At 42.2% G+C, this 13,511-nt stretch overlaps 1 protein-coding gene across 1 annotated transcript in view; it reads left to right on the top strand.

The window, feature by feature from the left end:
* Window positions 1-11,128, top strand: part of FOXN1 (forkhead box N1) — a 30,046-nt gene extending 18,918 nt beyond the window's left edge. The window contains exons 6-8 of the mRNA XM_001375795.4: window positions 781-988; window positions 2,349-2,855; window positions 9,704-11,128. Coding sequence (XP_001375832.1) covers window positions 781-988; window positions 2,349-2,855; window positions 9,704-9,972 — 984 coding nt within the window. The 3' untranslated portion in view covers window positions 9,973-11,128. The remainder of the gene's footprint in view (window positions 1-780; window positions 989-2,348; window positions 2,856-9,703) is intronic.
* The last annotated feature ends 2,383 nt before the right edge of the window (window positions 11,129-13,511 follow it).

Genomic DNA, 13,511 nt, shown 5'->3' on the forward strand with positions numbered 1-13,511 from the left:
CAGCCCCATAGACAGGGGGTCCTGTGTTCAGATCTGGTCTCAGACACTTCCTAGCTGTGTTACCCTGGACAAGTCACTTAACTATCATTTCCTACCCCTTACCATTTTTCTGCCTTGGAACCAGTACATGGTCTTGATTCTAAGATGGGAGGTGAGGGTTTAAATAAATAAATAAATGAATGAATGAATGAATAACTAACTAACTAAATGAATGAATAAATAAATAAAATAAAAATAAAATAAAATAAAATAAAAGCAAGACAGCCTCTGAAATCCCCTCCAGTTCTAGCCCTGTGAAATTGGGATTGACTAGGACTCCAGCTAGAGTAGATTATCTCTTGCACATACTTTCCCTGGGGCAATTCGATGGCACCCAATCTGGAGTCAGAGAGACTCATCTTCCCAAGTTCAAATCTGGCCTCAGACACTTACTGACTGTATGACCTTGGGCAAGTCCCTTAACCCTGTCTGCATCCATTTCCTCATATAAGGTGTAGAAGGAGATGTAAAATAAGGTGGAGAAGGAGATGGCAAACCACTCGAATATCTTCACCAAGAAAACCCCAAATGGAGTCAGGAAGATTCAGACATGATTGAAACAGTAAAAAAAACCAGGAAGTTCGGCATTAGGCTGAGGCAGAGGAGGAGGAGGAGGAGAAGGAAGAGGAGGGAGCTGCCCATGGTGACTTTTCTGGGGTATCTTCAGGCCCCAGAAGGGGTATGGCTGGGAAGTCTGGGTGCAGTGATTTCTCATCTGTTCCTTCCCCTTGGCTTTAACAGACAGCCCCAGATGGCTGGAAGAATTCTGTCCGCCACAACCTGTCCCTCAACAAGTGCTTTGAGAAGGTAGAGAACAAATCGGGCAGCTCATCCCGCAAGGGCTGCCTGTGGGCCCTCAATCCAGCCAAGATCGACAAGATGCAGGAGGAACTCCAGAAGTGGAAAAGGAAAGACCCCATTGCAGTGCGGAAGAGCATGGCCAAGCCAGGTGAACCTGGGGCACAGCAGCAGCAGCTGGAAGGGGCTGAGGAGTGAGGAGTGGAGATGGAGGCTGAGTGATGGGGTGGAGAGTGTATAATTGAAAATCTATTACCTTAAAAAAGAACTAAACGGGGGCAGCTGGGTAGCTCAGTGAACTGAGAGCTAGGCCTAGAGATGGGAGGTCCTAGGTTCAAATCTGGCCTCAGACACTTCCCAGCTGTGTGACCCTGGGCAAGTCACTTAACTCCAGTTACCTAGCCCTTACCACTCTTCTGCCTTGGAGCCAATACACAGTATTGACTCCAAGATGGAAGGTAAGGGTTCTAAAAAAAAATAAAAAATAAAAAAAAGAACTAAACTTCATAAAATAGAATGTTTTTATTATTTGAGATCACTAGAAATCAAGGAATAAAGAGGATACAAAATAAAAATAAAAACCACATGCCCATGGCTGGTTAGCCATTTTCAAATTTCCCCACCTTACCACCATCACCGCTGATGCTACATCATGCCAAAGAGCAGGAAGAGCCTCAACGCCCACTCCCTTTATCCTCTGTCTACAGGAAGTACGTAATGACAGGAAGTCAGTGGGCTCTCAGGATATGTAGCTCTTGTTTAGGGTGACGGATTTTCAATTATACAAGAGTCTGATGAAAATGGAGACTGAGTGATGGGAATGGAGGCTGAGTGGTGGGAATAGAGACTGAATGATGGGAATAGGAGAGTCTGAGTGATGTAAATGAAGGCCAAGTGATGGAGAGGGAGGCTGAGTGATGGAGATGGAGGCTGAGTGATGGAGATCCTGGAGGCTGAGTGATGAAAATGGAGGATAAGTGGTGAGTTGGAGGCTGAATGCTGAGGCATTTGGGACTTGATTGATGGGATTGGAAGCTAAAGTTTAAAGATGGGAGGGAATTCATGAGAATGGAGTAAGGGCTAAGTGATGGAAGTGAAGGCTGGATGATAAAGATGATAGAAGCTTAAGGATGGGGATAGAGGCTAAGGTATGAGGACCAGGAAAAGTAATGGGAATGTGTGTTGAGCAACTGAACGAAGCTGGAGTGATGGAGGTTTAATGATGAGAATGGAGGCTAAGAGATGAGAATGGAGGAAAAATAATGGGAGTAGGGATCCCGTGATGGGGATGAGGGTTGAGCACTAGGTATGAGGGCTATGCAATGAAGGCTTAGAGAAAGTAAAGGTAATGGAGGCTAAGGAATAAGGATGAAGTGGGAGGAGCTGATAGCTAAATTCCAGGAACCAGAGTTCAAGGTTAGACACGGGGGCTCAGTGGCAGACATGAATGGAGCTTAGGGATTGCCGGGTCAGGGCTTAATGGGTTTCTCTCTTTATGTTGGTCTCTCCAGAAGAACTAGACACACTCATCGGTGACAAGAGTGAGAAACTTCGGTCTCCTTTAATGCCCTGCCCACCCCAGGGGCTGCCCAGCTCAGGTCCTGCCAGGCCAATGGCATTGTGTGACCCAGCCAACCCCACTGCTGTCCCCCAGTCCCTCCACTCACTCCATCCGGCACCAGGCCCCATCCACGCCAAGAACCCCATGACAGGCCTACTTGGAGGACACCCTCCCTCCTGCTATCCGCAGAGTTATCCACACCTCTCACCAGCACTGGCTCAACCGGGGGTCCCCCAAACCCTCTTCCCACCTTCAGATGGGCACGGCGAGCTCCAGGCTCAGTCAGGCACACCTCAGGACTCTCCCTTGCCTGCTCACACTCCACCCAGCCATGGCATGAAGATGTTATCCGAACCCTCCCCAGCCAGAACAATGCAGGACACACTCATGCCAGAGGGAGACCTCAGCACCGACATTGACACCATCAATCCCTCCCTCACTGACTTTGACTTCCAGGGTAAGCATCACCCCTTCCCCAAAGAAACCATGATTGGGGAGCCAAGAGTGGAGAGGGGAGGGCTCTGCTGCTAGAAGAGGCGAAGGTTCAGGGATCTCCAAATGAGATTTTTTCCCAGGGGTTCTCTGGGCAAAGCACAGCTATTTAACAAATATTTACAAGCTTCCTACTATGTGCTGGGAAGGTGCTGGAGTCTAGTGGGAGGCCAGGACACATGCACACAAATAACCACAATACTATTGTGGTGCCTAAAAGAAAGACTCCAAGACAGTCACTACTAAAAGATTGTTCTACTTGCAACACAAGAGAAATGCTCAGAGAGTGACATCTCTGAGTTTAAATAAGCTCAACTCATTTTTTCTTTTCCTTTTTTTTTCTTTTAAACTTTTACCTCCCAGGGCAGCTAGGTGGCTCAGTGGATTGAGAGCCAAGCCCAAAGACAGGAGGGTCCTGGGTTCAAATTTGACCCCAGATACTTGTTAGCTCGGTGACCCAAGATAAGTTACTTAACCCCAATTGCCTATCCTTTACCACTCTTCCATCTTGGAATCCATATTTAGTATTAAATTAGTTAAGGGTTTAAAAATAATAATCATTAAGTTTTTCAAATAATAATTAATTAAAAAAACAAAAACTCTTAACTCCTGTCTCAGAATCAATACTGAGTATAGGTTCCAAGATAGAAGAGTGGTGAAGAACTAGACAATGGGGGTTAAGTGACTTGTCCAAGGTCACAGAGCTAGGAAGTGTCTGAGGTCAAATTTGAACCCAGGACCCTTCTGTCTCTGGGCTTGGCTCTCAATCCACTAAGTCACCCAGCTGACCCTTGAGGCTGTGTTTTAATTCATGAGGATGAGTCTTCCTGATTCTAGACCTTTTTCTCTATCCACTGTGCCACCTGGCTATGTGAATATATATGAATATAGATATAGATGCCTACACATATATGTATATACATATATTCTATTCTGAAGATGTGTGTGTATTACATATCCATAAAAATATATGTGAATATCTTATAAGTACACATTTATAGATATCCATACATATATGCATATATAAATGTGTATATGCATACATGTTTATATGAAGATGCATGCATCATATACACAAAATATATGTATATTTATTTACATGCACATAAACATGTGTTGTGCACATGCGTTTGTACCTATATGCATATGCATGTGTTTATAAGATGTGTATTATATACATAAACATGATTGCATTGCATAAACATGTGTTGTGCACACCTGTGCAAACATGCGTGTATTTGTACATATGTGTACATGTACACACATGTGTTTATCTGGAGGCGTGTATATTGTATATCCGTATAACTATATGTATCTACCCCATAAATATATATAATATTTACACGCACTTATATCTTCAGTTAAAGAAATATCATTAGATCTTTACTAAGCTATAAGGCTGAAACAATTAAAGCAAGGAGAGAGGTGAGAGATAATAGAGGTAATTAATTATAGTTAAGAAACAAACCTGATCCAGAGTCCAGAGAGTTTTCCCACAGAAAGGGATTGTTATGTGCTTCACTTTCCCAGCAGTCCTAGGATTGCTTAATACCAAGATGGCGGCACTCAGGTTCAAAGGGAGCCAGGCTCCACTTCAGTGTGAAAGAGAGCAAAGGAAGAGGAGAGAGGAGCCAAGAGAGGGCTAGGGGAGGGCCCAGGGAGCAAAGGTCCTCACTGCTGCTGAGGGAAGGTTTCCCTGGAGGCAGAGAGTTTGAGCTGAACCCTAAAGAGCTGGCACAAATTCCACAGAGGCAGAGAGGAGTCCCTTGTCTCGGTAGGCTTCTGGGGGCAGGCGGTAGGTACCTGCACAGACACTGTAGCTAATCATATATACAATATCCTCTATTTGTAACGCCCGGCTTCTGCAAAGACCAGAGGGATGGCCATAATTTTTCAAAGATCACCAACAGTGGTTCAAGAATCATATCCACTAATTCTTTCAGTCTTGTACAAGGCAGTTTGCCCAGACCTGGTGGTGAAAAGTAATTGGAGGAGTAAATTAAGTGGCTCAGTGGACAGAGAGCCAGGCCTGGAGACAGGAGGTCTTGGGTTCAAATCTGATCTCAGATTTTTCTTGGCTGTGTAAAAAACTCCAACTGCCATCACCTTACCATTCTTCTGCTTTGGAACCAATATTTATTGATTCTAAGATGGAAATTGGGGGAGGTTAAAGCCATCTTTTTATTTCTATTGGTTTTCAAAAGTCTTGTGGACCTTTCCTAGTCTTATGATCCTACTCTCCTTAGTAGGAAAAATATATAGACATAGATATAGATATAGATATAGACATAGACATAGACATAGACATAGATATAGATATAGATATAGATATAGATATAGATAGATATAGATATAGATATAGATATAGACAGAGACAGAGATATAGATATAGACATAGACATAGATATAGATATAGATGACATAGATATGGATGATACAGATATAGATGACATAGATATAGATGTAGATATAAATGACATAGATATAGATGATATAGATATAGATGACATAGATATAGAGGATATAGATATAGATGATATAGATATAGATGACATAGATATAGATATAGATGACATAGATATAGATATAGAGGATATAGATATAGATGACATAGATATAGATATAGATGATATAGATATAGCTATAGATGATATAGCTATAGATGACATAAATATAGATATAGATGATATAGATATAAATATAGATGATATGGATATAGATGACATAGATATAGATGTAGATGATATAGATATAAATATAGATGATATGGATATAGATGACATAGATATAGATGTAGATGATATAGATATAGATGATATAGATATAGATGACATAAATATAGATATAGATGATATAGATATAGATGATATGGATATAGATGATACAGATATAGATGACATAGATATAGATGTAGATGATATAGATGACATAGATATAGATGACATAGATATAGAGGATATAGATATAAATGATATAGCTATAGATGACATAGATATAGATGATATAGATATAGCTATAGATGATATAGCTATAGATGACATAGATATAGATATAGATGATATAGCTATAGATGACATAAATATAGATATAGATGATATAGATATAAACATAGATGATATAGATATAGATGACATAGATATAGATGTAGATGATATAGATATAGATGATATAGATATAGATGACATAGATATAGATATAGATGATATAGATATAGATATAGATGATATGTATATAGATGATACAGATATAGATGACATAGATATAGATGTAGATGATATAGATGACGTAGATATAGATGACATAAATAGAGATATAGATGATACAGATATAGATGATACAGATATAGATGACATAGATATAGATATAGATGATATAGATATCGATGACATAAATATAGATATAGATGATACATATATAGATGACATCGATATAGATGACATCGATATAGATGACATAGATATAGATATAGATGATAGATATAGATATTAGATGACATAGCTATAGCTATAGATGATATAGATGACATAGATATAGATATAGATGACATAGCTATAGATATAGGTGATATAGATATAGATGACATAGCTATAGATATAGATGATATAGATGACATAGATATAGATGACATAGCTATAGCTATAGATGATATAGATGACATAGATATAGATATAGATGACATAGCTATAGATATAGATTATATAGATATAGATATAGATGACATAGATATAGATATAGATGATATAGATATAGATGACATAGCTATAGATATAGATGATATAGATATAGATGACATAGCTATAGATATAGATGATATAGATGACATAGCTATAGATATAGATGATATAGATATAGATATAGATGACATAGATATAGATATAGATGATATAGATATAGATGACATAGATGTAGATGTAGATGATATAGATATAGATGACATAGATATAGATATAGATGATATAGATGACATAGCTATAAATATAGATGATATAGATATAGATATAGATGATATAGATATAGATGACATAGATATAGATATAGATGATATAGATGACATAGCTATAGATATAGATGATATAGATATAGATATAGACATAGATATAGATATAGATGATATAGATATAGATGACATAGCTATAGATATAGATGATATAGATATAGATGACATAGATGTAGATGTAGATGATATAGATATAGATGACATAGATATAGATATAGATGATATAGATATAGATGACATAGATATAGATATAGATGATATAGATATAGATGACATAGATATAGATATAGATGATATAGATATAGATGACATAGATATAGATATAGATGATATTGATAGATAGATATATAGATGACATAGATATAGATATAGATGATATAGATATATGCCTGGCACTCTATTCACTGTACCACCTAGCTTCTCTTGAATGGAATCTTTTTTTTTTTTTAATTTTTAATTTTTGTTATTCCCCTGTCATGGGTCAATATAATTTTTAAATATTTGTTTTCTGGCATTTTACAGTCCATATTCTCTTCCTCCTTCCCACCTGTCCCAAGAAGGTAGGTAATGTGATTTGGACTGTAATATATTATCATATAATACATATTGCCATGGTTGTCATCCTTGAAGAAAGTCTGAGAAGCTTCAGAAAACTCTCCCTCTCAGGTGGGGGCATAGTCCCTGCTGTCACACAATTTCCCTATATGATAAAGAGATTCTTTTCCTGCCCTCAGGAAACCCAAGAGATGAGACAAGACTCCTATATTCCAGAAAACTGGATTTGAAATCCAGAGGACCTGGGTTCAAATCCCCATGTGACTTTGAGCAAATCACTGTAGACCTCAATTTTCCCTCTACTCCCATATTGGGGCTTCAGTTTCTTCATCTCTAAAAGGCACTCCCTTCTAGCTATGACATTCAATAATCCTTTGTCTTTCCATTAGAATAGGAAATAGTAGGGAAAGTCTTCAAAACTTCAAAAATAGCCTTCCAGATGCTCTGTTTTTAACAGACAAACAGGACTCGCACACAAGCCCCCAGACAGGGGGCAAGGATTGAATGAGGGACAATAGCTAAGCAGGGATAACTCTCATCAGCCTGCTCTGCTGTGGGAATTGTCTAAAACCCAGGAAGTTCTGCCTCCTAAGGGAGTTCATTTCCACATGGATGAAATTCATAGAGTATCTCTATTGGGGTCTCTTAGCCCACAGGATTATGGAAGAAAGTCAGAAACTTGTTTGAGATCTAAGAGGTGAGGGAACTGGGCTTTAGAATTCACTCGGGATAGTCTGCAAAGAGGGACATCTTGGCTTAGTCAGAGATATCAAATTCAAATGGAAAAGAGGACCATTAAACCATATAAAATGGGCAGCCAGGTGACAGTGGATAGAACTAGAAAGAGCAATGGGTTTGGAACCAGGAAGGCGCATCTTCCTAGGTTCAAATCTGGCCTCAGACACTTACTAGCCATGTGATTCTGAGCAAGTCACTTATCCCTGTTTGCCTCAGTTTCCTCATTTGTCAAATGATCCAGCGAAGGAAATGGACAAACCACTCAAGTATCTTTGCCAAGAAAGCCCCAAATAGGATCAAGAATTATAGGGCAAAGGGTTGGATGAAAAACCATATAAAAGGTTGGGGCATATTCACTTAGAAAACCACATAGTAATATCATTTCTGTTTTATTGGATTTATTATAATACTTCCCAATTACAATTTACTCTGATTCTTGCTGTACTCAGAGGTATAGGCAGAAATATAGTCTGTGGACAAATATTTGATGCCTCAAATGTAATGGATAGAGGACTGGATTTGGAGCAGTAAAACTGGGGTTGAATTCTGTCTCTCATATCAATTATGTAACCCTAGTCAAGTCATTGAGACTCAGTTTCCTTAGTAGTAAAGTGGGGATAATACCTGCGCTGAGACTTTTTTTTTTAATAACCCTTACCTTCTGCCTTAGAATTAATACTACGTATTAGTTCCAAGGCATAAGAGTGGTAAGGGCTGGTCAATGGGGGTTCGTTAATGGTGGGAAAGGGGGAGTTAAGGCCAGATTCGAACCTAGGACCTCATGTCTCTAGGTCTGGCTCAAAATCCAGAGCTACCTAGCCTTGAAGTATTTTTGTACTTCAAGTTAGAGGGTCTTTTGTGTAATCAGAAAGATTTTGGCACTTAATCTGTGTGACCCTAGACAAGTCACTTACTTTTCAGTGTCCATGTACTGTAACTTTCTCCAACATTTAAAGTTATGTAATCCAGTTGGTGACAGGCTCTGCTAGGGGGAGTTTTCACACCTGGAGTTCCCCTAATCCATGAAATCACAGCTCTAAACACTCTTTCCCCCCCCCCAAAAAAGAGAAAAAAAACAAGGTAACCCACAAGATAATCACTACTCCAAATGAGTTAAAGCTTCTTGGCCAATGGAACCCAGTAGAAATCTCTCTAGAACACTTAGTTAATATTTATACAGGGCTCTCAGGTCAGAAAAGCACCATGCAGATATACGGTCATGTAATACTCACAACAACCCTGGGAGATCGGTGCTAATATCATCCCCATTTTCCAGAGGAGTAAGCTTCAGGAAGACAGTGACTTGCTCAAGGTCACCTAGTTATTGTTAGATTTAGAGAATACAGAGTATGGATGGGGGGTGGGGAAGGCAGCAAGTAAGGACAAGAAGCTAATGAGGGTTTTTCCCCCTCCCCAATTTTTTGACTGGACCTCCATTGCCCTGGTATAGGGAGCCCCCCGTGAGGAATTTCCTTTCCCAAACAGCTCTGTTAATACAGCATTTTGTGATTCCTCCTTCCTAGGAAACCTCTGGGAAGAATTGAAGGATGATAGCTTGGCCCTAGACCCCCTGGTGCTGGTCACATCATCCCCAGCGCCATCCCACTGCTACCCATCCCACTGCCTGGCGGGGTCCGGAGGCAATACCAGCGAGCTAAGCCTACCGGGCAATGGCACCTCCAGCGGACTGAGTGACCTGCACCTCACTACCTTCTACTCAGCCTTAATGGACCTGGACCCAGTGGCTCCAGCGTATCTGAACTCCAGCTCCAAGCCCATGGGACTAGTGTGAGCCATGCAGAGGCCATGGCCCATCCTCCAGATTGCCAGCATGCCCCAGGAGCTAGGTCCCGAGTCTCCTCCTCTCTGTCTGAAGAGAAGGAGCGACCAGCGACCACGGATGGACCCCCCAAGGAAGGAAGGGAAAAAGGCTCCTCCCTCCTCTCAAAAATGGGGGGAAACCCTAAAATAACCCAAAAACAACAAAAAAAACATGACTTTGCCAACTTGATTTTTAGGAGAAAGGCCTGGGGGACTGAGGGCCCATCCCTGCCTTCTCTGGTCCTCCTCTGCCACCGCCGCCATCCCTAACCCTCAAACATTTCTGCCCGCCTCTGACTCAAGGTCCTGAGAGCGCCCACCCCCTTCTCCAAAAATTATTTCACCTCTCGGCGCCCCAAGGAACTTTCTAAGACTGGGAGGGGTTGTTTCTTCACTGAACCCCCTGTTCATAGCATAGTTCTGGTCAAAAGCACACACACACACACACACACACACACACAAAACTATGGATATTACATGCACATACACATGTATATATATAGGTTCCAGTATTCAGTGGATCCATGATCTCATTCATTCAGGTATTCTATTAACCATGAAGAGTTAACAAAACCATGGGAGCACACATACATGTCATATGGTGTCTGACAATGTGGCATACACATGTATGCCTATCATACGTGTGTATTTTGTCATTATTGCCTCACATGGAATACACATGCATATATGTATACTTGAATAGTCAACGGCTCTGCGATTTCATCAATGTCGGTGCTCTAGAGGTCCACCAGTGAAGCCTATGACAAAGCCTTTTGTCACTTCTCTTCAGAGCCAGAGAGCACATGTGAATATCATGTGTGTGCTTTGTAACATGCAATCCATGTATCATGTTTTCTGGAGGCAGACTTGTGTTTTTCCTTATAAAGGTATGCATTAAGCATATTAAGCACCTACTATGTGCCAGGCACTGTGCCAAGTTCTTGGATACATGATATCTACAAGGTATATGACTAATATAGACCCACATGTATATGTCAGCAACTAGATATATACATACATGTACATCTGTGTATGTATACAGCAGGCTTTGACTTGGTATGTGGGTTATATATAGGCATATACACATATGTATGTGGGGAGAGAGACAGAGAGAGAGGGAAGGAGGGAGGGAGGGAGAGAGAGAGGGAGAGAGAGAGAGAGAGAGAGAGAGAGAGAGAGAGAGAGAGAGAGAGAGAGAGAGAGAGAGAGAGAGAGAGAGAGAGAGAGAGAGAGAGAGAGAGGGAGGGAGGGAGAGAGAGGGAAAAATAGAGAGAGAGAGAGAGGAGAGAGAGAGAGAGAGAGAGAGGAGAGAGAGGGGGGAGAGAGGGGGAGAGAGAGAGAGAGAAAGAGAGAGGGGGGGAGAGGGGGAGAGAGAGAGAGAGAAAGTGAGAGGGGGGGGGGGAGAGGGGGAGAGAGGAGGGAGAGGGGGGAGAGAGGGGGAGAGAGAGAGAGGGGGGGGAGAGGGGGGAGAGAGAGAGAGAAAGTGAGAGGGGGGGGGAGAGGGGGGAGAGAGGAGGGAGAGGGGGGAGAGAGAGAGAGAGAGAGAGAGAGAGAGAGAGAGAGAGAGAGAGAGAGAGAGAGAGAGAGAGAGAGAGAGGAGAGAGAGAGAGAGAGAACACATACATACCATATACCAAGTCAAAGTTACTAATAGGAATCTGCTTTTGATCCCCATGCTGAGTGGAGCCAGCTTCCCCTACTCTACCTGCCTCACCCCCAAAACCTTCTCTCCTGGCAACAGTCTATATTTATTCCCCAATTTTCATTCCAACAGGCCAGGGAAGAGGTAGGGGTGCCAGGGTAGGATCCTCGTCCCCCCACCCTTGGGTTCTTCTCTTTGCCACCAAAGTAGTCCTTGATAGGAGACTCCTCAGAATCAACGTGGTGTTCCTGGGGAGCAGGACAGCACAGCCACAACCAGATTCCTTAGGGAAGGGAATTGAAAGGCAGGCAAGCTTAGAAACCAAATACCACTGGAAACTTGAAAATGTCTTTAGGGATTTGGGGAATCACAGAGCAGGAAACTGAAGTCCTCTGGGTCTCTTTTGTTCTCTTTAAAGGAAGCTACATAGATTAGAAATTCTTCTAACTTCTTCCCACTCTTCTAGAGTGATTTTTCCTCTTGGGGCAGCTGTGGGGCAGCAAGGGACCTGAGGGACCTGGGGGGCCTGGGGCACTTGGCCCTCTGTTCTTGGCTGTGGAGAAGAGTCTCTTGGCTTCAATTCAAAGCCGCCATATTGGTCGAGAGGCCCTGAGTATTGCAGAGCCAGCTTAGTCCAGAAGGGGGAACTAGAAGAACCCCACTCTAAGGTCTGATATCTGGCACCTAGATCCCAGCCCAACTCAGTCCCACAGTCCTCCGCCTACAGAGATGTCCATCCTCAACCCCAAGCACTCTGCTGCAGCCATCTCTTGGTAACCCACAGTGGGGAGAGGGAAGACAGTAAAGAAGTCCTGGGTCTGGGTCCATGGGAAGCCAGCCAGAGCTCAAACTCAGGCCCCAGATGGCTGGTGGCTGAAGAGCACATGAGTTGACCTGCCCCTGGACCCCCTCAATCCACTGCCAGCATGTAACATGTCTGTAGAAATAAAGCAAACCTCTGTCCTACTGGCTCTTGGTCCATTCATTTTGGTCACTCTCCCCTGGGCAGATGGCCAGGGCACAACTGATGGAGGTGACCTGACTAACTGTAGAAAGAACCTATTCCTCCAACTCCCCCACAAGGGGTTAGCTTCCCTAGCAAAGGAAGTATTACCCATTTACTATATGCCTTCAAGAAGTTTACATTCTGGCTCAGTGGATTGAGAGCCAAGCCTAGAGATGGGAGGTCCTAGGTTCAAATCTGGCCTCTGACACTTCCTAGCTGTGTGATCCTGGACAAGTCACTTAAGCCCCATTGCCTAGCTTTGTGTTGGTGAATCTATGGCTGTTCCATTTTCCCTCTTTACCTACCTGAGGACATTTTTTCATATCACCCATCCCTCTGCCCAGCAGCCCAATGGGAGCACTTTCTCTCTCTCGTCTGGGGTGAGGAGTCAGCTCACATGCGGCATGAGGGCTGCCGTTGGGGCACCCAGTCTCTAAAAGGTTCGCCATCACTGGCCTAGCTCATACTGTTCTTATGTCTTAGAACCAATATATCTAAGATGGAAGATGGAAGGTAAGGGGTTAAAAAAAAGTTTACATTCCAATGGAAGAGATAACATGCAAATAGAGACAGTGATCACTCAACTTCTTGGGCAGCCCCTTGTGGGGAGAGGAGAGGAATGGGCAGAGAAGACTGAACTGATCTTCTTAATGGAATTGGTGGCCTCTTCTTCCAAGTTCCAAGGGCTGCTCCCAACCTCTGCCTAACCCTATGGAATCAAATCAATTTTCCATAGATGTAATAATCACCTACTGTGTGCCAGATACTATACAAGGGGCTAATGATACAAGACAAAAAAAAATCTCTTTTCTGAGGAGCTTCTAAACCAGGGAGGGAATGAGATAACATGTGAAGTCCTGAG

Source organism: Monodelphis domestica, chromosome 2 (assembly GCF_027887165.1).
Source record: "Monodelphis domestica isolate mMonDom1 chromosome 2, mMonDom1.pri, whole genome shotgun sequence".
NCBI lineage: Eukaryota > Metazoa > Chordata > Mammalia > Didelphimorphia > Didelphidae > Monodelphis > Monodelphis domestica.